At 41.2% G+C, this 23,991-nt stretch overlaps 2 protein-coding genes across 4 annotated transcripts; one reads left to right on the forward strand and one right to left on the reverse strand.

Moving 5' to 3' along the window:
- Positions 1 to 992: 992 nt before the first annotated feature.
- Positions 993 to 8,934, reverse strand: CCT5 (chaperonin containing TCP1 subunit 5). Its single transcript, XM_064428819.1, has 11 exons — positions 8,767 to 8,934; positions 7,835 to 7,895; positions 7,576 to 7,740; positions 6,878 to 7,076; positions 5,950 to 6,142; positions 4,925 to 5,074; positions 4,479 to 4,598; positions 3,891 to 4,076; positions 2,765 to 2,902; positions 2,216 to 2,396; positions 993 to 1,277 (listed from the first exon to the last, which is right to left on the reverse strand). The coding sequence occupies exons 1-11, from the start codon at positions 8,869 to 8,871 to the stop codon at positions 1,150 to 1,152; spliced, it is 1,626 nt and encodes a 541-aa protein (XP_064284889.1). The 5' UTR covers positions 8,872 to 8,934; the 3' UTR covers positions 993 to 1,149.
- Positions 8,935 to 8,978: 44 nt separating this feature from the next.
- Positions 8,979 to 18,648, forward strand: ATPSCKMT (ATP synthase c subunit lysine N-methyltransferase). 3 transcript variants are annotated; one of them, XM_064428838.1, is made up of 5 exons: positions 8,980 to 9,265; positions 9,618 to 9,895; positions 11,782 to 11,919; positions 12,674 to 12,724; positions 17,318 to 18,648. In XM_064428838.1, exons 2-5 carry the CDS (start codon positions 9,623 to 9,625, stop codon positions 17,513 to 17,515), a joined length of 660 nt encoding a protein of 219 aa, XP_064284908.1. In that variant the 5' UTR covers positions 8,980 to 9,265; positions 9,618 to 9,622; the 3' UTR covers positions 17,516 to 18,648. The 3 variants fall into 3 exon arrangements, with proteins under 3 accessions (XP_064284898.1, XP_064284908.1, XP_064284917.1); XM_064428847.1 differs by having other exon boundaries at positions 8,980 to 9,206; XM_064428828.1 differs by having other exon boundaries at positions 8,979 to 9,895.
- The last annotated feature ends 5,343 nt before the right edge of the window (positions 18,649 to 23,991 follow it).

Raw genomic sequence — 23,991 nt, forward strand, 5'->3', positions numbered from 1 at the left:
AGGATTTACACGTTTTTAGAGTCACACTTACAACCCTGAACAGATTCAGAATGCCAGAACTTGGCAGCAGTAAAACTGATAAACTGTTGCTGTCCATGGAATTGCATCCAAATGAAGCTAATTTGGGAAGAGGTAAAAAGAGTAATGATGAAACACCCACTACTAATTTTTCATCAATGACAATAAAGCTTTGCATGATTTATCCTCAAAAAGCTCTAGAAATAAAACCAGTCCTGTAATTAGTAAACTTGTTGTTTCTACCCTTCTTCCTCTAACACTCACCAAAGGGTTTTTTTTGACTCAAGTGAGATAGTCACTGCAAAAAGCAATCAGAACATGACCTGCTAGCAAACAGTTGCCAGTAAAGAGCTTCCTCTGCCCTACCTAACACAAGTAATGCTGAGTTGCTATTTGTAACACTTCCCTCACTTTTGAAATCTTTCAAAGAAATTGTACATTAGTTCTGGTCTACCACTTGTTTCTTGCTGGTTGTTTCGTAGGTAAGGCACCTTACTAATCAATTTTACTCTTCCACTCTCAGATCATACTGAGGACCTTCTGAGTAAGTGCACTCAACGGTGGTACTACAGACAAAGTTCTGGGAAAAACTCTCACTTGGCTGAATGTGTATATTCCTGGGAAAAAACCCTCCTTAACCCTCATAAATCAAGAAGAGGACAAGGAGAAAAAATCTGGATGCATGGAACACAATTCCTTTAAATCTTCAGACTGAGACTTCATACTTAATATATTTAACATATGAGAATTACTGGAGGCTAAAATAATTGGTTAATATTAAATTAATTAGTTTAAAAAGTGGCAGACCTCTTAAAATGAGAATCTGTGGGCTTTCCCCATAAGGAACAATGGAAAATTACCCATTAAATTTTACTGCTGCATTAGTTATGTTTTCCCAATACATTCAGGAAGTATTTTCTATGAATAGTTACACCTGTCTAAGAAAAGATGCAATAATACTTCTGAAACAAGCCTTGAAATCACCAGTGCTAAATTGTTTTATTTCCAACAACTAGCCATTACAGTATGTGAAACAAAAAGTGTCCAGAATAAATAGCAGAAGATGAAGCATCAGGATACTACCGTCTTCGCTACTGCTGTGGCCCCTTAATGTTTCCTGCTTTTCAACCCTCACTCTTCAGATTCCCCAGGCCTACGGATATCATCAATCTTCAGGATCATTCTAACAACCTGAGTCGCCAGAGAAATCTGCTGCTTCTTACCAATCAAGGTTTCTATAACATGCTGCTGCTTCATATCTGCCAAAAGGAAGCAGGAGAATTAGACACCCTCATGAAATCTAGATATAACACTTCCTCTAAGTGTTAGTAATTAGTAATAGTAAATGCCACATAATTTCAAACAACATTTTGAAATTACTACTCTTAGCCGCTGTGGTTTACAAACACAATTTGTACAAACTAGAGTTTAACATCTGGGTTCTTACCAAAGATCCTAGGACATTAAGATACAGCTCTTTTCCCAACTAGGTTGCGCTTTTCAAAAAATAATGCAGAATGGTGAAAAGCTGAATTTCCATACACATACATTAAAAAGCACCCTAAAGGCTGAGCAAATGCTAAAGAATTGAAAGGTCAAATGCCACAAACAGGAAACTAATCAATGAAGGGTTATGAATGTACAAATTACAATGAATCACAACATTCTTTTCTCAAAAAACCAACAGAGTAAGTAAGAAGGTGAAAAGTATAGATCAAGTTGAAAATAAGGTTTCATACACTGGCTTCTTAGTCTTCATGTATTTGCTCCTGGTTTATGTATGCAGACATATTGGTGTGAACATCATTGTCTACAAGTATTTCCAGCCTTTTGCTTACTTCTTCACAAGCTGTTTCTCAAAACAACTGTTTTTAGGACTCCATTGTAACCTGGATCACTAAACTGCAGTATTTAAAGCATAGCTTGCTTGCCTCATCCTAGGAGCAGCCTTCTTTCCTGTACTATCAGTCAGTATCTTTAACTAATCTTGCCACCAGAGGCTGTGAGACAATTAAGCATTTTCCTCCTGGTAGACATACATATACTCTCCAAGCACATTCCCATTTATTATGGCAAGGCACAAGAATTAGAATAAACCAAGTGATGCACAGGTTTAAAAAAAAACCACAGTGAGCATTTTGACCTTCTGAGAAAAAAGAGCTTTTATGCTCCTCCTTCTCCATGCTGCAGTTCTTACCATTTGTTCCTTTCTGCAAACAGTCAATGCCCAGAGCAGGATTATTTTCTTTCACCTGCCTCGCCCGCACTTCGGTCATTGTCTGTATTGGATTCATACCGCTGTTCTCCGAGAGAGCCATGGGAATTACCTCCAGGGCATCTGCAAAAGCTCTCACAGCATACTGTTCCAAAGATGGGCACTAGAGGAAAAGAAATTCAAATTCATAAGCTATTAAACTTCAAAGTTAGTAAAGGCAGATTTTCATACTAGAGATAAAATACATACGCACAATAAGTAGATTTTATTTGGAATATAGTACAAATACCTCTGAATGGTAACTACTTGAAATTAAAAAAAATTAAACTGCTCCTAGCACAGAAGGAAAAAAATAGCAGTAATGACTTTTTACAGAGTCAGGAAGGGTAACTTCTAACACTGGTTATCAGGGAATGTCAGAAAGCACGTGTTACGGAACTTTCTGAAAAATCTTTGAAGTTCTTCTGGAATCTCTTAAGGCAGGCTCAATATTTCATACACTAAAGAATTTGTTAACTGTTCCTTTCTTACCTTATCTGCTGCCTCACTGACTGCCAAGGCACAAGAGATTTCAGCTGCGCCACCACCGTACACAATCCGATTGTCACGGACGAGATTCCGGATTACACACAAGGCATCGTGAAGAGAGCGCTTTGCTTCTTCGATGATCTGGAATGACAGAACAGCGTGTTTGGCAATGCAACATCTGAAGGCTGTGAAGATGGAGTTTCTAATACAGATGTGGAAACTGCAAACAAACTCTTAAGATTTTTTTATGGCTCCAATGCAGCTCTACTATTCTATGTTATACTACTTAAAAATAAAGAATGTTAGACATCCAGTGACAAAGAATAACAATATGCACAAAAATACACTGCTATTTGTTGAACCTCTAATTTGAAATAACAAAAATTTACATGAAAAGGTTCTCCATCTTGAATATTTACAAGACAGAAAACACTGAAATTGAAATGCCAATATTATTGTCAGACTGCAGTTTCTGTCCACTTCTCACTTGAACAGATGCAGGAGATTTAACAACTTTTAAAGCAGTATTTCTGCTTTTTTACAAGAAAATTTCAGACTACAGTATGTTTTTTGTTTCCAAAGGTTTTCAATTTAAAATAGGACTTGACCTATAGTAAATATAATTTAACACTAATAGTGCAACCAAACTCCAGTTTAAGTACATAAGCATTTAAAGTGGTCTCAATTCAAGGGGAGCAGGGGATACAGGGTGTGGGGATATACAGTTTGCAGTAGTTTGGGGTTTTTATTTAAAATTATTTTAACTGGACTAAATCAGAAGTGATACAACTAGGTCTACAATAAAACCAAATCTCTCAGAGATGCTAATATATCTTTTCTCATAAAAATGACCCTCTCATTAGAAAAAAAAAAGAGCATCCACAAGTAAAAGCATTTCTGTATTTATGAACTATATGGTCTAACAGAGAGAAAAGTTTTAGTTTAAAACCACAGGATGCAAACCTAGCAAGTTACTTCTGACACACGGTCCTGACTGCTTACAAGCCTTACCCCTTTCCTATTTGCCCACAACACAAGGAAAATGTAGACAAAGTCAAGAAGAGTGTACTAACATGCTTTACAAAGAAACTACACATTCTGCAACTACGTATCAAAGCAAGCATCTCACCATTTTATTTCCTCCTCTAATGAAAATGGTCACAGCTCTGGAGTTCTGACACTGCTCGATGAGGAGCATTCTGTCCTTGGTTGTTCCAAAGGAGATCTCTCGGACGATGCCCGCAAAGCCCAGCTTCTCTGCCGTGAGCTCGCAGAAGCGAGGCACGATGCGCCCTCCCGTCGCAATGGCGATCAACTGAGTTCAACAGACAGGAGTTACTTGAACAGGATTTTTCCATGGTGTTTTTCAGAACATAGAACTAGTGGAAAAGCATCTGTGAAATTGCCTACTCCAAAAGGTTATCTTCCCATCACTTCAGAGTACTTCAGCCAATGTTTTGCTTCTGCCAGCAGCAGGACTAAAGCAGAAACTTTCCCAGACACCTAAAACTTTTATTAAGTAATATACATATGCTCCAATTATAAACCATAATCCTCTCCATGGTAAGTTTTCTCACAAATCCCCAGTGATTCTTCTCCAATACCCATCCATATGTACAATTATGCAGTGATACCCAGAAAGCCTGAACTTTTAGCTGGTACAGCCTATTACTTGATAAATGTTTTAACAACTGGTACAAAGCCCAGTTTTACTTACTTCTATTTCAGGTCCACCAACCCAACGAACAGCAGGCAGCTCATTCTGGAGCAGCAAGTGATTTGCCTCATCATCAAAACCCCACTGGCAAATGGCAAGGTTTGCACCAGTGTCTTTTATCTAAAAGAAACACAAATCATCAACCTTCTGATCAGAACTAACAAAGGAGTGAAAAACACTCTTCATGGTTTTAATTCTCCCAATTTTCTCAAAAGACAATTCTCAAGAAGAACCCTCTGGCACCCACAGAGATCAAAACATGTTTTAAACCAAGCTGGTATCTCTTTCTTACATTACATTATCTTTGATTCACAGCATTACAACTGCAGGTATGTTGATTCCCACCAGGATTAGCAGCTCATTTACAGGAATAAATCAATGCACGATGCTGTTTTTTTATAAAGGCCATGAAAGAAAAAGAAATCAGAAAGAATCCTAAAGGCTACCTGCTTCACCATCTCTTCAAACTTCTCTTTTTCATATTTCTGCAGCGCCTTGTAGTCATCCACAGATGTGACATCAAGCTTGTGTTTGGTTTTAGGCTTAGGTGGTTCAAATGGACAAGTAAGGATTGCAATTTTAGCATCTTTTAGCTCCTGGGCAATTAAAAAAAAAAAAAAGATGATTTTTGACCTTATTAACATCTCTTTCTTGTATTTGCAAAACATACAGATGTATCTTTATAAACAAAAACATATAAGCTAATGTGAAGATCATTTAATAACTAAATAATTCTGTCAATAGTCTCAATAAACCACTCAGAACAAATTCCATAGCTCCAAGACACTGTTTAAGTCCTTAACAATCTTTACCAGTCATGCCTTTTTAGGGTTTAATGTTTAAAAAACAAAAGAAAAATTAAATTAAACCATCCCTATCCACTGTGACCACTGAGAATACCACTTGTCTTCGTAACAACTTTTCAGCTATTACATGACTTATTTTCCACTAGTCTTCCTTTCTACAGGATGAACATTGTTACCTGCTAGATAAATACTTTAGAACAGTAGAAGTTTTCTTGAAGTACACTGCCAAAAGACTTGGAGGCCTTACCTACATCAAACATAAAACAAGGACAGTTTCTGGGGTGTTCCAAACAGCACAACAGGCAATTCATAAAGGTTAAGTAAGAATCTTGGCACGTGGCACTAAGCATATCAAGCATACCACACACTGTGGATAATTATCTCTATATAACACACAATCCTGCACCTGTCCTCACTCAGCAGAACAGTAATTCCTCCCTTCCACCACAATTTCTCTATATTTTTGTAAATTCTGACTTGATCTCTTCCCATATGAAAACTTTCATGCTCCTTGCCCTTTCCTCTGTTGATATATTGGTGAAAAGCCAAGCTAAAGCACAACACTGTGTAAATACTTAATAAATGCTAGGGGGACATTTGAGGTAGGCTAGAAACTCTTATTTAAGCCATTACACACAAGAGACATGCACAAGGACATCACTTACTTTAGGCATCTGTGGATGACTGAAATCTTTATCCACAATCACTCCTTTAACCAACTGTGTATCTTCCAGTCTACCACCCACTTTGCCTTGCACTTTGATCAGCTCAAAATCAACATCTTTACGTTCCATGTCTGCTACTGTCAGTACAGCATTGACAGCAATCTCTGCCATTTGCCGGTGACAGCGGTTCACTCTAGGTTTGAAAACAATACAATCAAGTTGTACTTCATTTCCACCATTTGGAAGAAAAAGGCGATTCTATAATCGCTCAAACAGCAAGAAGTACCACTGCAGCAATCAACTTTTGCACACTGTATTAAAAGAGGAGGTCCTGCTTGTTTCTTCACAGAAACAGAAGGTGCTGGCTATGGCAGAAAACAGAACAGACAGTATGGTTGGTGTGAGGAACCTTTGGCAATGGAGTGTCAACACAGATTTGGAACAAGGCAGGAGAACTGAGCTATGGAAGAACATTCAAGAAACAGAAACCACTCCTAAGAGAACTCTGCAAGGAAAGCACTTCCAATGTTTTAATTTATATATTTACACATAGAACCCAAAAAGCAAAAAGAACTCCTGGAACCATCCTAAGTTAAAGTTTTTTTAGCGGCAAAAAACCCAAACCACATTATTAATATTCACATTACTTTTGGAACCTGCTATGATGCAGAAACCTGTAACTAACAGGTTAGAATGAAATGGATGCTGCAGCTATTTAACTTCATGGATTTGACCCTTTGGAGACGAAGGATTCACAATTTCTCATCCTGAGACAGGAGCCCATGGACGAATTTGCCAAAACAAAACATAGAAGAGCTTTAGCAGCACCCCAGTAACACAAACAAAACACCAGGACTTCTCCTTTCCACACAGAGTGTTTTCAGTGGAAGGGTAAATATTCATTCAATATTCAGTTTTTGTGACTTACACTTTAGAGCCCAGAGTTGTCTTTGCTGTCTGGATCAGAGGCTCGATGTTCTGTGGATCAACTGGGAAGCTGTCACTGATTTTGTCCAGATGCTCAATAGCAATGCGTGCTGCCTGCTCATACCCATCTGCTATTCTGATGGGGTGAATGCCTCGGTCCAGCAGCTGCTCAGCCTGTTCCAGTAATGCCCCAGCCAGAACTAGTGAAAAAAAAAAAAGTTTTATTCTTGATTGGAGCATAATTTTAAGTACATTAACAACAGATTAAAAAACACATTTTCTGATTTTTCTGCAGTATTTTAAGAGTTCAAGGTTTCCTAAATAACAAAAAACCATGAAAACCTCTACTGGCTTTGCTGAGCAAGAAAACCACATTACGTTAAGACCAAAATGAAGTACAGGCATCAAGGCAGGATAAGGAGACTACAGAAGAAAAGTATGCAAAAAATTTTTGGAAGTATCAAAGGGGCTCTCAGCACTACCTTAAAATGTAACCAAACTTCAAAAAGACACAAAAGACTTCTTCCTGATTAGAAGACTTCTGACACAAGAACTGACAGGAACACTGCAACAATAAATACTCCTAAGAAGTGCTACAGAAAACCTACTGCACAGGTTGGTTTTTTTTTTTTTTTTAATAGCTGAAGCAGCTTGACTTTAAACTTGAAAAAGGAAGCTATATTTAAAACACTTTCTTACCAACGACTCCAGTAGTTCCATCCCCAATCTCATCATCTTGAGATTTAGCCAGCTCCACCATAAGTTTGGCTATCTGGTGATCCACATCCATCATATTCAGGATGGTAGCACCATCATTTGTCACGGTCACCTCACCATCCTTGTCCACCATCATTTTATCCAAGCCTAAAAAACACATGATCAAAGAATGAAGGAAAATGTTGAAAATTCCCCCACAACAAGTACTAAGAGAGAACCAATAAAATTTTTTCATTGTTACCATTGGGTCCAAGGGATGTTCTCAGAGTACTCGCTACAGCCTTTGCTGCCATTATGTGAGACTGTAAAACAAAGGATAACAAAGACGCAAGTTAAATCATTATCATGCATTCTGAAATCACAATATTCAGCTAAAGAAAACACAGCCAGTAGTGCAAATGTTGTAATTTAACTGACAACAGCTATGACTGAAAAAGAATCAGTATGTGATTGGTCTTATGACAGAAACATTTCCTATGCCTTTTCTCGCATTGCTTGTGCTGGCTCTGCTAAAGCCTGCAAAGCACAGCAGCCAAATGACAGCCCTAACGCACAAAGCAGGCAGCAACAGAAGCAATGCTAAAAAGAGAAGGCAGGGTAATTCCACCCATCACAGCATCATCACAGGATGGTTTGGCTTGGAAGGGGCCTTGAAGATCATGCAGGTCCCACCGCCTGTCAGGGGCAGGAACACCTTCCACTAGACCAGGTTGCTCATACAACCCTCCCCTGAACACTGCCAGGAATGGGGCATCCACAACCTCTCTGTTCCAGCGTCCGCTCCCATCTTCCACCGGGATTTGCAGCACCCGCACTCAGCCCCGGCCTTCCTTCAGCGGCCGAGCTCCAGGCGGCCGTCTAGGGGAGGGGGCACTGGGGAGCGGGGCAGGAGCCACGGGAGGGGCGCGCTGCGCCCACGGCGCTGCCGGCCCCAAAGCCCCGCGGCTCGGGGGCGGATCCACGCCGTGCCGCGGATTCCCAGCCCCGGGGCGATGTCTGCTCTCTTCCTCCATCTCTCTCCCGCTTACGGGCCTATTCCAGGCTCCATCCGCCTCGCCCCAGGGGCTCCGTCCTCCCGCCGCTAGCAGCAGCATGGTGCGGCACGGCACGGCATGGCGCGGCCCAGCCGGCGCGGGCCCGCGGGCGGCCCCGGCAGCCGCCGCGCTCGCTCACCTTGAGCGCCTCCAGCCCCATGAGGCGCGTCTTGCGCTCCTGGTCCTTGAGGATGAGGAAGGGCCGCCCATACTCGTCAAAGGCCAGAGTCCCCATGGCCGACATGGCTGCACCGACCGCCGCCGCCCGCGCGCACCGCCCGGAAGTCGCCGCGCCCGCCGCGACAGCGCGCGCCGCCCCGCGCCTGCGCGGCCGCTGCAGCCGCGCCTCCTTCCGCGGGCGGGAGCCTCGCGGCGCCCCCGGCGGAGCCTTCTGGAAGCCGCCGGGCCGGGGGAGGAGCGGCCGCACGGGCCGGCGCTCGGGGGCGGGAGCGAAGGAGGGAGCGTGTACCCAGCGGGGCCGAGCGGGGCGGCGGCGGGTGACGTGAGGGTGGAGGAGGGAAGACAGACACGCGGTGGGAAAGTGTGCGCGGCGCTTCTCTCCGGAGCGCCTTCGGAAAGGTTTCGGCCCCCCGCACCTTCCCAGCGAAGTGGGACTGCCCTGCCCTGCCCTGTAACTGGTGCGGGCCGAGCATTAGGCTGGGTGGCTCACTGGCGGGTGGGGGGGTGTGCCGGGTGTCGCTGTGTCCCAGGGAAAAGCTCCTCCGCAGAGGAGGAGCCGTGGCTCCAGGACGTGTTCCCGGGGCCGCAGGTCCCACCCTGGAGCTGCTGCCCGCCCGCCTGTGCGGGGCCGGGGGTTTGTGTGGGAACCGCGTTCCTGCCCCCTCGTGCCTCAGCCTTCCAGCAGCTGTGGCGTTTCCTTGGGATCGGCTGAAGTGTAGGGTGGTTTTTCTCATCTCTTACGCCGTAGCTCTTTGCTACAAGACACAAATTTGTCTCAAATGGGCGAAAACACTGTCTGTCCGTCCGCAGGCGCGATGTCCCGGGCTCCCGATGTAGCGGAGGAGGCGCCGCAGGAGGAGGGCGCGGGCGGCTCCCGGAGGAGCGGCTGGGGGCTGCTGGTCACGGCCGGTGTGGGCGGCACCTTGGTGGCCCTCTATGCTGTGGCCACCCCCTTCGTGACCCCGGCCCTGAGGAAGGTGTGCTTGCCCTTCGTTCCTGCCACCGCCGCTCAGATCCGCAACGTGCTGAAAATGTTGGAAAACAGAAGCGGCTCCCTGGTTGACATCGGTAGCGGGGATGGCCGCATTGTAAGTTGTGGATGTTGCCTCTTAAAAAAGAGCCGAAGTGCTGGGGCTGCGTTTTCTCACACTTAAAAATGTCTTGTCTTTGGCATCCGGTGGTTGTGTTTGAGTCTTCTCTAACCTGAGAAAGGTTTACATTCAGTTTTGATGAGTAATAAATAGTTTTTGCTGCAGTCTTACCTGTAGCTTGACCAAGGTAGTGGACAAAATATCGTTGTGGTGACTGGACGGAATCACAGGGAATTCACTTGAAAAGATACAGTCAGAGTCTTGGTACTGATTGACAAAGAGCTGTGATTCCACAAAGGTGTGTAGCTGCAGCAAGTGAGGCTGTGAGATGTTTAATGTATGAAGGTGATAGAATTGTAAAAAGAAACAGACAATGAGCGATGGATTATAAAAATAAAAGTACTGGTGTGGTTAGAGCTGTAGTCTTCAAACCTTTGTGCAGTGCTGGCTTCCCCACTTCCAAATCCATGTGGTGAAGCTAGAGTAAACACCAAGAGAAATGGTGAGAATCATGAAAGAAAAAGTGATACTGTGTTTCCAGGGTATTGAGCCCCAGTTTGTGAAATGTGGTGAGGATGCAGTGGAAAATTGTGTGATTTGGTTTTTCTTTTGTTGCTGTGATGTTTTGTGTGCTTCTTCATACTATCTGCTTCAAGTCAGAGTTAGCAACATGGTGGTGGTTTTTGATGGAAACACATGTGTTCTTGAGTGCTACCTTTGTCCATGTTTTATGTGAATGTGTCAACTATTTGTCCATGTAAAACAAAATTGATTTGGAACCACAAGTCTGTGAAGATGACTTGAATTGTGCCTGGGTAGGAAACAGACCAAAAAACTTAGGCATGAGATAACTGCAGTTTCTGATGCCCTCTCTGTTCATCATTGGGGCTGCTGACTCTCATGAGGGGTGTTTAATTTCAACAGGTACTGTGTCATTCATTCTGATGTATAGGTACCTAAATGGAGAATGAAGGCTATTTGGAAAACCAAGTGCCTAAAAATGAATGCTTGGTGTTTCCTTGTTGCATCTGTCCTGAAAAAAGTGTCTTCAAATGCTTCTAATTATTTAGCACTTACTCAGGTGTAGTCAGTGGATAAATATGAAAATATTTACCACATTACCAAGTTTGGTAAAAATGTCAGATTCTTTTGTTGAGTTTATAAGTGCTCTGTGTGTGATGGAAGATGCATTATTTAACAGTATGAAATATATAGTCCAGGTAAAGCTGTTTGAGAAGTTCTGTTAAGAAAAGTGTGTGTTCTGATTTCACCTGGCTGGTTTTATAACTGATAGTTCATCAGGCAATTGCTGATTAGAAGTTCGCAGTAGCCCTTTAAATTTTATCTTAAACCTTTATTCAAGAAATTAGTGCATTTTTTGATTTTTTTTTTAATGTAGATCAACAGATTGCTTTGACACTCTTTCTATTGGAATGTCATTTTGGCTCTGATTCAGGGGCTGCTCAAGTGCCTATCCCTCACTGCTTTTCAAATAAGTGGTCTAATTTTGAGCGTTTTTGCTTGTGAGTTTCACTGTTCTCTCTGTCATCAATGCTGGTTCTCTTTAATTCCAAGACACTGTAATGAATATGTTAATTTAAACTTTTATATGGCTCACAGATGTACTGCAAGCTCACAGCTTTGTCCTGTGAATATTTGTTTTCATTTTGCTTGCCTGACTATATTTCAGTCAGGACTAGTAATAATAGTAAAATGTAGTTTTGAGATTTTGTTCACTATACAGCTGATCTGTTGGGCATTAAACCCAGAGTGACTTAGGAAAGTGCTTTCCTTTGACTTATATTTTAAATAAAATTGTGTGCTTCTCTTTAGGTGACTAGACTTCTATGTTTCAAAGTGAAGATTTATTTTCTTCCTTGTAGGTGATAGCAGCTGCAAAAAAGGGATTCCAGGCTGTTGGTTATGAATTGAATCCCTGGCTAGTCTGGTACTCCAGATATCGTGCCTGGAGAGATGGAGTACATCAGAACACCAAATTTTATATTTCAGACTTATGGAAGGTGGGTAGTGAATTATGTAAGAATGGATCTGGGATGATTGAGAGATTTTATAAGTTTGGAAATACTTTCCTGAAAGAGCTGAAAAGCTTTCTGACCACAAGGTGCTACACTGGGCTTTGTGCAGAGTACTTGAGCTGGGAATCTGGTTTCTTTGGGCTCAGTATGCTGTTCTGCTGCTTTTGTGCTTTATCCAAGTGCTTCCTTTATCAATAGAGGCTCCTTGAGCAAGCCTGGGCCTGATGAATTATGCGGGAGGGTTTTTTTTGGCTGTGGGGTTGTTTGTGTTCAGAGAGGAACATAGGAGAACTTCATGGCACTGAGTGAGAACTCAGTCATTAGAATGCCTAGGAAGTTTTTATAGCTAGCTAACCTTTAACAAAAGAAGGGGCATTTCTTAAATGCCTTAAACTTAAAGCAGGCGTGATTTTATCATATACAGGAGTTGTGAAAATAACTCTTATGTTATTAATAAAGTCATGTAGGTGTTTTTTAAATTAATGCTTTCTGTGCTTCTAGAATTGCTATTCCATATTCTTGGCCAGACAGTAGAACGTTTTTGCTGTTCAGCAGCATAAAGTTTTCTTTATGTGGAAATTTTTGTGATGAAAAGTTGGTAAGGGATCTCCTTATGGATTTTCGGTCTAAATCCCTGTTGAAAGAAGTGCAGCTAGAGGGATTAGGAGAAAAGAATGGTGAGAATTTCTCTAACTATAAATGCCATTTCAATAAGATTTATTCTCAAATTTTATTTTAGGTTTCTTTTTCCCATTATAGAAATGTTGTTGTTTTTGGAGTACCTCAAATGGTAAGTTTACTATTTTTTAAATTTTTATTATATTATTGTATTTTATTTATGTTACTGTTTAATTATTTGTTACAATGTTTAATTAGTTTAATGCGAAGGCATTCAGTGTTAATACATGAATCTGCAAAATGAATCAACCTGCAGATGGTCAAAGGTAGTCAATAATAATCATAGAATCATAGATTTTTAAGGGTTGGAAGGGACCTTAAACATCATCAAGTCCCAAGCCCTCTATGCGTGGGATACCTCCCACTAGACCAGGCTGCTCAAGGCCTTACCCAGCCTGGCTTTGAACACTGCCAGGGCTGGGGCCTCCTTGGGCAACCTGTTCCAGTTCTCACCACCCTCACAGTAAAGAATTTCTTCCTAATGCTTAACCTAAATTTCCCCTTTCATTTTTCCATTCTCCATTGTCCTAGCTGTACAGCTCCTGATGAAGCGACCCTCTCCAGCTTCATCAGGAGCTTCTTCTCTGTAGGCTTCCCTCTGATATTGGAAGGCTGCTATGAGGTCTGCACACAACCTTCTCTTCTCTAGTTCCAGCCCCCCTGCCATGAGCAGGGACACTTTTGACTAGACCAGGTCCCTCAGAGCTCCATCTAACCTGGTTTGAACAATTCTATGGCTGGGGCATCCATGACGTCTCTGGGCAACCTGTTCCATTGCCTCGCCATGTGAAGAATTTCTTCCTAATACCCAATCTAAACGTACTCTCTTTCAGTTTGAAGCCCTTCCCCCTTGTCCTGTCACTACAGGTGCCTGTGGAAGGTCCCTCTCCATCTTGTAGGCTCCCTTCAGGTACTGGGGTCTGCAGTTAGGTTCCCCTGAAGCCATCTCTTTTCTAGGCTGAACAACCCAATTCTGCCATCCTGTGCTTCTGTATTGCCTGTTCCTTTGCTAAGGCAGGTGTGAGATGAAGTGAGTGAAGAGCTTTATGTGATGCCATACCATACAGAGTACACCAAAAACATTTCTGCAGCAGTAACAGGAAGCATAATAAACCTTCCTATTCTGTGCGTTTTTGTTTGCTTGTTTGTTTTTTCAACGGCACCAGAAGTAAATCTCTACTTCAGATTCCAATTGTAACCCATATTGGAAACTGAATTGGGTATGGGTGGGAATTAGTGAACACCAGGATGTTCCTCATGCTGCCAGCCCTGGGTGCTCTTTTGCCTGAGTTCCGGCAGGGGGCACTGGGAACGTTTGGATTGGCGGTCAGGAATTCCACAGTTGCACCGAGGGGAAAAGTCCTAGTGAGGAAAGCTGGCTCAGTAAAAACTAGGAATAAACAAATGCCCTGGGAAAATGTGAGTAAACCCAGCAGAAATACTGAATTAACTTTTAAATGTAATAAAGCAGGATACATTAGTAACAGCTGTGATAGAAAGGGTAGCTATTGGGCTCAGAATAACTTCTGTAGATCCAGTAAATACTAGATTAAATTCTTTCAGCAAAAGTACTGTCATAAATGCAACAGATGCAAACATATGAACCTCTGTTTCCTGAGCATTTGTTTGCTTATGATCCCCTTTGAATTTACTTTGAAAGTTGTTAATGCTCAGCCTCCTGAATGACTAAATTAATTTTCTAGAAACCTTAATGCATTTTTTCTTTTTTTACTGAGGAACAATAGATCTCTTCAGCTTTTGCAATAATGCTGGCCTGATTTGATGCTTTCACACAGTGCTTTTATTTCATATCCAAGATTAGCTTTAAAAACCTGCATTTATTGATCTTCAGGGAAGACTAAGACCTCTCTTGTTCTTGCAAGCATCTGGGGGGAAGGTGTGTTTGTTTCTGAGTTTTTGCAGAGAGAGACTTACTTGTTCAGGGTAGGAGAATGGAATTCTTGCCAGGTGTTCATGTTTGCAGCTCCTGTGTGTTTTAACTGATTAAATACTGTACAAAAGGTTTACTAAACTATGTATCTATGTTGACACACCAAAAAATTCCCCCAAACCCTGGCTTCACATAAAATACAGTATGATTGTAACACCTAATAAAACTGATATATTTAGCTGAAAAGCTAGTTTAACTGGTTCAAGGATATAATTATTTTTGGCTAAACTCAGCTGAACTGTTAATGACGTTTTCTAACTTGTGCTAATATGGATATGCAGTGTCACTAATTTTCATAATTGCTCCTAAAAATTAGTATATGTTTATATTTATATTTTCTGTAAAAAATATTTTCTGGTGTCTCAACTCAGTTTTAGATAACAACTATTTTTCTGGTTTGTTGAAGGTGCTAGGAGGCTTATTCTAGTTGTTTAAGGCAGCAAAAATGTTAAAAAGCATTTGCAGTGTGGATGAAGTCAGAGCCTTAAAAATACTTGGAGGTAACTCTTTGGTGTATTAGATCTATGACTGTAATTTTCCTAAAATATTCCATTGTTAGCTTAAATGTAGTTATAATAGGATATTACATCAAAGGCACACCCTGAATGTATGTGATAGCGAAAGCTCTTTGCAGCTTTTAAAAAATACCTTTTCTTTAGTCAGTCTTATTTTCTAATAATGTTCTTTTGAGTTTTGTTTCTTTCATCTTTTTTGTGAAATTTTATGTATTTTTGTCTTTGTGACTTAAATTCAGCTAAATTTGTTAATAGCTACTGCACTTTTGAATTTTTTAATATTTAAACATTACATCATGATAATCAAAGCAAATAGTGTTTTACATGTAACAGAAGTAGCCTGTAGAGTTTGCCATTAAAATTAGTCTTTCAGACAGATACAATATGTAAGAATAAAAGGAACTCCAAATGGATGTGCACTGCTGGTCTGCTTAAACATACCATCAGACATTTCCAAAGGACAAAAGTGGCTAAATCTCTTGTAGTGATATTTCCCCTGACCTTCTCATCCTCTCAATTTTTGTGAATGGAGGAAAGCTAGACTGTAGGTATTCAACCAAGGAGAGTTGGTATATGACACAGTTCCCCTCAGCATCCTGCTCTTTACTCTGGGGAGAGATGAATTTGGTGTATGGATTATTCAGTGGATAAGGAGTTGTCTGGATATCTGCTTTCAGAGGGTAATGGTCAATGTCTCAATGTCCAGATGAAGATCAGTTACAATTGGTGTCCTTCAGGGGTCTGTATTAGAGCAGTCCTGCTTAATATCTTCATCAATAGCATAAAACAGTGGGATTGAGTGCACTCTCAGAAAAGTTTGCAGATGCACCAAGCTGAGTGGTGCAGCTGACGTGCCTGAGGGACAGGATGCCATCCAGAGGGACCTGGGCAAGAACTGGGACCATGGGAATATTACAAAGTTTAACAAGCCCAAGTGCAAGGTGCTGCACCTGGGTCAGGGTAGCTCTAAGTACCAACACAGGCTGGGGAATAAACAGATGGAGAGCAGCCCTGCTGGGATGGATTTGGGGGTGCTGGTGCATGAGAGGTTGGACATGACCCAGCCATGGGCACTCACAGCCCAGAGAGCCAAACATGTCCTGGGCTTCATCCAAAGCAGCGTGGGCAGCAGGGCAAGGGAGGGAATTCTTCCCCTCTTCCTCTGGTCTGGTGGGACTCCACTTGGAGTACTGCATCCAGCTCTGGGCATGCCATCACAAGAGGGATGTGGACCTGTTGGAGTGGGTTCAGAGGAGCTATGAAGGCAGGCTGAGGGATGGGATGATTCAGCCTGGAGAAGACTTGACTCTGGGGAGTGGCCTTTTAGTACTTAAAGGGGGCTTGTAAACAAGACTTTTTAGGGGGGACAGACTTCTTAGTAGGGCCTGTAGAGACAGGATAAGGGTAATAGTTTTAAACTAAACAAGGGCAGATTCAGATATAAGTCAGAAAAATTTTATTAATGGGATGGTTCCAGATGGAACAGTGGAACGGGTTGCTCAGAGAGGCAGTAGATGGGAACTGGATGGGGCTCTGAGCAACCTGATCTAGTTTAAGATGTCCCAGCCCCTGGCAGAGGTGTTCAACCAGACTACCTTTAAAAGTCCCTCACAATCCAAACCATTCCTAGATTCTACATTCTCTTTCATGGAATGCTGCTGAAGGGGTTCACATGACTATGTTAACAGGGTGTGGATTCAACTAAGCTCAATTTCAATATTATTTAATGTAACAGTATTTCACCATAGAGTGACAGAAGAATGTTTGCTTTGGGTTGTTGTCTCTGATGTTTTGAGTGCCCCAGGATTGGTCTTGGTGTTAGACTGTAAATTTTGAGCCTTTGAATATCATTTGAGCTCATGAACCTTGAGCTTATGAACTCATAAATAGCATAAATTCAGGGGGCTGAACTTTCATTCTCTCAGAGAAGAATCCCATTGAAGAGAATTGTGAATTGGAGCATGCAAAGTCTTGTCCCAGCAGTTTTTTTTTTTTTTTTTTTTTTTTTTTTTTAATTTAAGGGATAATTTATGTGTTTTGATTTAATTTGAAAATTACCATTTTCTGGTTTTAGATATTCTTTGTCAAGGCATCAAAGCCACAATATCTATTACAAATACTTCCGTAAGATTAAAAAAAAAATTACACCTTGGATTTCTCTGAAACACCTGAATTCGATTCTACAGAGAATGCTCCTGTTTTTTACTGTTTCTGAGAGATTTTTCTTGTAACTCAACAGATGCCACAGCTGGAGAAGAAGCTGGAAGAAGAACTTGAATGTAATGCCAGAATAATTGCCTGTCGCTTTCCTTTCCCTTGCTGGATTCCAGATCATACTACTGGAGAGGGAATAGACACTGTGTGGGCCTATGATTTGAAACATTCTAGAGGATGTGAAACAAAAAGCTTGGAAATTACACCAGAGACAGAATCTTAAACATTGAGTTTGGTTTTGGACAGACATTTTTAGCTTTGACTGAACCTGTTGAAGAAAAGATTAACGAGGAGAGAGCCCTGGCATATGAAGATGTGTATTCACTATAAGAACTGAAGTACAGTGGCTGTCTGAAAGCACACAAAGATTACTGAAAGGTAGTTAAATGGCTTAATATGATGTCCTGGTTTTACTCCATCTAGCAGTGGAGTACCACAAAAATGTTCACTTCCCCAGTGCAATGGGAAAGAGAACTGAAAAAAAGGTCGTACCCATAACCTTGGGTGGAGATAGGAATAGTTTAATAATTGAAATAAATGTACTACTAATAACAACAGCAACAACAAGAGAGGAGTAAAATCCAAGAAAGATGAGTGATGCACAATACCCTTGCTCACCACCCACTGATGGATGCCCACCCCATCCCAGAGCAGTGACTGCCAGCTCTCCCCAGTTTATATACTGGACATGATGTTCTATGGTGTGGAATATCCCTTTGGCCAGTTCTGCTCAGCTGTCCTGGCCATGCTTCCTCCTGGCTTCTTGCACACCTCCTAGTTGGCAGAACATGAGAAACTAAAAAGTCCTTGGCTTGGAGTAAGCCCTGCTCAGCATCAACTAAAACCATCAGTGTATTATCAGATTTGTCTTTTCTAAATCCAAACCACAGTGCTAATAGGAAGAAAATCAACTCCCAGCTGAAAGCAGAATATGTTGTTAGTCAAAATTATGAAAAAGTTTTTATAGAAGAGGAAAACTTCAATATGGAAAGGAGTTTAGAACACCATTCACTACAATTAAAGGGAATATATGTATAAGTTCAACTGCTCAAATTTGTGAACTTAATGTATACGTTCTTTCTGACCCTACAGGGCGTTTGGTATTGGTGTTGGAATGATGTGCAAGTGTCTTCTCAAATGAGCTGTATTTCCAAACTGTCTGAATTTTGTATGCCAAGTACATAGTGCTGCATACGCAAAACTGGTCCAGATGGAGTATGATGATGACACCAATGTTTCACATGACGGCCTTGAATGTGTACTTCTAAAAGTATGACAAAATGGGCAAATATAGCAGGTTGTTTTTTCATTAATATAAGTGCTGCCTCTGATTATATTAATGTTTTTTTATTTTTATTTAACTTGTGTTTTGTTTTAGCATCTGCTGGAAAAAACTCCAAGTAAGCCACTCCCCTTCTCCGTTACCTCTTTCAGTAAGAAAAGGGCAAAAGCAGAAATTGTGGGTTCGGGTAGCAATTTACTGAAAGCACAAAGCAAGAATAAGACATGGCACAGCAACAACAGCAATATAAATAGTAAAAGGATACAAAAATAAGGTATTTTAGTTACAAAAACAGGTGTTCACTACTGGGAACAAGAATGATGGTGGATGCTTCCAGTAGTTTGTCCTCAGACAAAGGCAGCATGATGGCTGGGCAGGCAAAATGGCCCACTCCCAGTGGAGCACCAGGGTTTTCCTTTGGAAACCATGCCCTCCACCGATGGCACGTATGGTGCAGAGTAACGACCTGCTCACAGTACTAACCTCTGACCCCTTTCTGCAACCAGGACAACTTGTTACAAGAGCACAAAATTCCAGGAGGATGCTCTTACTGAACTCTTACTGGTGTAGGCTGTTGCAGATGACCATAAATTTTCCTAATCTTTCTGATTCAGGAAGGGTTTCAAAAGTCATTTACTTCTCAGTGAAGTGCCACCAGTTCTGTCTGCTCAAACTTTAGATAAAGATATGGATGAGAGTTGTTCACTTGAATACTTGAAAGCTGTCTCTGATTCCAGGGCTAGTTGTTCTGGCTAGTTTGGTTAAATCTGATTCAACTTCATTTAATTGATAGTGAGATGAGAAGGAAAGTTTTCAATCAGACTTGTTGTCCCTTCTCTTTTTTCATACATCTGATGAGATCTCAGAAACTCATGGTATCGCTGTGTGGCTTTTCCTTGTAAGTGAAGCAAGTTCTCCCTGTCCTTTTGCTGGTACTGGTTTGCAGTGGAATACCGTCACTGCCTTGATGTTTTCCTTTTCTGCCATAGTTACAACACCTTTCTATTCCATAATGGTCTGCTTACTCGTTCTATTTATCTGGTTGTCAGGTAAAGTTTTACTGTTTTCACCCATTAGCAATTAGTCAAAGCTCAGTCAGCCTCCCCTAGGTCCCAGTTAGCATATGGCCTGTTTGTTAAGCAGTAACTGAGTAAGTTTGTCAGATCTTTGCATTCATGTTACTCATGGAACAAAGCTAAAACAAGCTGGGCGATTATCACCTGACTTCAAGGCATGTCACCGTGTTCTCTTAGCGTCCACTTGGCCACTCCTGACCAGCTTGGACACAGCGGATGGCAGCGGACACTCTCCTGTGCCCTGGGGTACAGGAGGGCAGCTAGGGTTGTTAGCCCTGTGGCAGAGGAGATGCTGCAGACAACGGCAGAGGAAGAAGGAGCCAACTCTTGGCAGGGGTGCAATCCAAGGTTTATTCCAGAACTCCAAGGAGCTCTGCAACTCAGGGTGACCAGCTGTGAAGAGCCCAGACTGAGCTTCGACAACAACTTTTAAAGGGGGGTGGAAATGAGGGAGGGATTCACACATCAGCCAATGGGGGAACTTGGGGGTACGGAAACTGGGGAGATAGGCATGAAGGGCCACAAATTGGGAAGCACTTGGAGGGAGCGCCCTGGCCTTTGGCCAATCACTCAATGTATCTGATGGAAGGTTCTGGACAGAGGGGACGGGAGGCTGAGTGATTGACAGAGATCCAGGGAGGAGACTGGGGAATGACTTGGCAAAACTTGGGATGGTAGGTGGAGAGTAGGGAGGATTGACATGGGGGAGGAGGGAAAAAATTTGGGGTAAACTATGAGGGGAGAACAGGAGTACAAAGACAAAACCATTACAAACAGAAACAAGAGTAATATAAAACCAAAATGCAACAAAGGCAGTCATTACCACAACTAAAATTAGCTCAGTCCAAGAGAAGTGCTGAGACCCTAGAATCTGCGGTAAAAACAAAGTCTGACATTTTATCAGGTGTTGGGAAAGCAAATTTGGCTGGTCTGTAGAATCTGCCTTGAAGAGATGTTGGGTGCTATTTGGGATGTGTAGTCTACAATGATGTCTGTATCCATCACTTTTTGTTTTTGGTGTGAGGGGACAGGAAGAAGTTAAAATATAAACCTACACTGAGGATTTGAAATGGAGCATAGTTTTGTCCTGAAAATGTACACAAAACAGGAGAAGACAGGGGCAAATGTGTCTATAGTGTGCAAAGGAGAGGTGATTTCAGCCTTGCACGGCAAGGCACAGCTATGAACATGGAGACTGTGTGTACTGAAGAATACTAGTGTCTGGTAAGCAGTTTGACAGCCTTTCACTACACGAATGCATAAACTAGCTTATAAAATTGCACTAAATGCTTTCTATAATGATTTAAGTGTTTCAATCATTACACGAGACAGAGTGACAGGACAGGAATAGAGTGGCTTATCTGAAATGTGTGAATTTAATATCCCAAGGCCATAAAACTGGCACCTCAGACAAAGTACATCTGAAATAATTTCTAAATAAAAGAGACTAGCAAAGGGGAAATTAGCTAATTAAGCAAAGTTCTTCCCTGAATGATCATAAAGGAGAAGAGGAGGCAAAATATTTTGATCCATTGAATTTTGTGTGGCTCAGCTCCAGTGCAGTGCTTTGACCCAGGTTTCTACAATCCGCTTTCACTAAATTTAGTTTGTAGGAGATGAAGCAGTTATTTACTTTTCTCCTGTGTTTGGCTATATATTTTTCTATTGCATTAACCTTTGCCTGTTAAAATGTAAAACTGAATTTCTCATTTTTGCCTGTGGTAACGGTTTTGGGATGTGCACTTCCTAGTTACCACCTATTGCTCCAGAAATACTTTTTGAGGAGGGCAGAGTAGAATTAATGATATGATGACCTGAGCTTTAGGAGTACTAAGTGCTGTCCTCCAGGCAAGGAGAGATTTATGATTGTTTTAAAGTAAAGCAGAGGGCTGTTCCTTGCTCTAGCTATTTACTTTTGGGGGCCTACACTGAATTAGGCAGTAGTCTGAAGGTTTGGGATTCCTTATGATATAAGGAAATGTTCTGTATTTCCTGTTTCCGCAGCTTAAGTGTGAAACGGGAAGCAAAGTGTTCTAATTTGCACAGGAGGACTGGGAAATCATTTTGCTGACATATTGTCCTTTTCTATCACTTGCTATATTCATTTGATAGTTTTCGAGATTAAATACTTAACTGTGACTTCAATTATCACTGTATGGATGATCATGTTGATACACTTCCAATTGCTAAGGTAATGTATTATGATTTTTTTATATGATACTTCAGAATGAAAAATTGTTTCTTCTGAAAACCAGGAAAGAGAATTACCATAATCAAATTATAGTGTAGGTCTGAAGCCAAAAGGAGGCAACATTCAAGCTACATATGCTGTTCAACATTCAAGCTACATATGCTGTTCAAAGTAATTTAGATACACAGAAAAAACTATAGTTTATCTTTGTTTGTATCTTCTAGTAGAATCAATGCTTTTTTGGGAGTTGTGCTATTTTTCCCTTGACCTGTCAGATTTTAGCAAAAAAAAGGTGTTACATTACTGAATGACTAATGCTTTCCTGAAATACTGTAGAATTTAATTTATTTGTGAATAGTAAAGGTCAGGGTCATACTTACAAATGTTTTCTTTCTTCTTTCCCCCCCATTTTTTTCCTTTTTTTTAGTGAGACACATTATGTCCATACAGGTTTTGTGATGCCAGATGAATTGAACAAATGCAGAATCTTAGTGGTGCGAATTCTAATTTTGTAGTGTTCCATTTCCATTTTGCAGAAATTGGCTTTGTAGAGAGAAGGAGACAGGTATGGCTCATGGCAAGACAGCTATGAGATAAGCAGCTTGCTCAGTAAACTGCACAGTCACTATAGCAGTGTCAACAAAACTTGACCAGATTTGTTTGGGAAATGTACACTTATTTTGTGGGTTTTAGGCTTTTCTGTATTATTTGGCATATTGAAGTTCTTGATTTATCCTCTGGTCTGATTATATGCTGCCACTTAATCTAGTACTGCTCCAAGGAAGTTAATCCTCTGTCTCTGAGCTGCTGTTTGTGTCTGACGCATGAGTTGTAGCCAGGTAAGAAGATAGAAAATCCAGTTTCAAATTAAGCACAAGCCAGTTGAGTGAATATGGTCTGTGGAAAGAGTTCCAAATCCCAGGCTTTGGGGAAGTCTTTTACCTTTCATGAAGGACACAGCTCAGAAAACAGCAGAAATCTCTTGAATTCTGCATAATTTAACAATGACTTCAGCTTTGCTTCTATCATGTGTGTGTTCTTAGAGAAGTTTTGACCACTGTGATACCATTGTAAGATCTGTAGGAGAAGTAAGCAAAGGCAGCATTTTGGTTACCATTTATATTTGGAGCTGAGGGAGGAAAGGAGAAAGGGGATCTTACAGCCCAAGCAGGGCAATGGATTTTGATCTATTTCAAAAGCACTTTGACAGACTTGCATCACCTGTGTGTACTTCTCACTGCATTGGAGAATCCGTGCCATGACTGGGCTGTGATGAGCATTCCCTCAGAAGTGGGTTCATGTCTGATGCCATTGCTCTGGGATGAACACTACGTATTGATAGATGGCCTCATACATCTACAGTTTCACTTTCCATGGTTTACAGTTACTGAAGCATTTATTCAAGAAAGAATGTGAGTCCTTCAAATTCATAGTTGAATTTTGGCTTGTCCTGTGTGGGGCCAGGAGTTGGACTTCAATGATCCTTGTGGGTCTCTTCCAGCTTAGGATATTCAATGGTCCTGTGATTGAAGAGGGCAGCCTAACATCAGATTTAATGCCAGTAAATTCTGCTGTGAGTGGGTTATTTTTCTTTTACATCTGCCAGGATTGCAGTTCTGTAGTTTTAAAATGTAGCCCCAACTTGCTTTTCAGAAATAGCATACATTTCTTCTAGAAGATTTCTTGAATTTTTGGTAAGACAGTGTGGTATCTATGTTTAACTTAAAAACCACCCTTGAGCAAGATAAATGAAAATATTAATTCTGCAGCTTTTTTCTTTGAATGATAATATTTCTGTTAATCCTTGTGCATTTTGCTGGGGGAGACATATGTGGATAACTACCACTTTTCCTCCATTCTTTTCCTGAATTCTGCCTCGTATTTAAGAGTTTGCTTTGATTTTTCATACTCTCTTTTTACAATTTCACTGACTTCATAAATGAATCAGTCTTCAAATTTCCTTTACATTTTTTCCCCTGTAAATTAGTTTACTTTTGGTTTTTTTTCTAGCCCCTTTGCAAGAAGACTAAATATGTTAAAGAATGTTCTTTTTCTCTTAACATTTTAGCTTGTATTGAACTAACCTTGATTTATTTAGCAGTCTCTGCTGACATAGCATGACTTTTGTTTCAGTATATGAAAGAAAAATA

Source organism: Passer domesticus, chromosome 1 (genome assembly GCF_036417665.1).
Source record: "Passer domesticus isolate bPasDom1 chromosome 1, bPasDom1.hap1, whole genome shotgun sequence".
Taxonomy (NCBI): domain Eukaryota; kingdom Metazoa; phylum Chordata; class Aves; order Passeriformes; family Passeridae; genus Passer; species Passer domesticus.

Bases quoted from the DNA above. Each gene is read 5' to 3' on its own strand.
- CCT5 (XM_064428819.1), bottom strand. From the start codon at position 8,871: ATGTCGGCCATGGGGACTCTGGCCTTTGACGAGTATGGGCGGCCCTTC. The intron at 7,896-8,766 runs GTGAGCGAGCGC...TTTGTTTTACAG, and splicing joins TGGGGCTGGAGGCGCTCAAG to TCTCACATAATGGCAGCAAA. The intron at 2,903-3,890 runs GTGAGATGCTTG...CTGTCATTCCAG, and splicing joins TTAGAGGAGGAAATAAAATG to ATCATCGAAGAAGCAAAGCG.
- ATPSCKMT (XM_064428828.1), top strand. From the start codon at position 9,587: ATGGGCGAAAACACTGTCTGTCCGTCCGCAGGCGCGATGTCCCGGGCT. The intron at 9,896-11,781 runs GTAAGTTGTGGA...TCTTCCTTGTAG, and splicing joins GTAGCGGGGATGGCCGCATT to GTGATAGCAGCTGCAAAAAA. The intron at 12,725-17,317 runs GTAAGTTTACTA...GTAACTCAACAG, and splicing joins TTTTTGGAGTACCTCAAATG to ATGCCACAGCTGGAGAAGAA.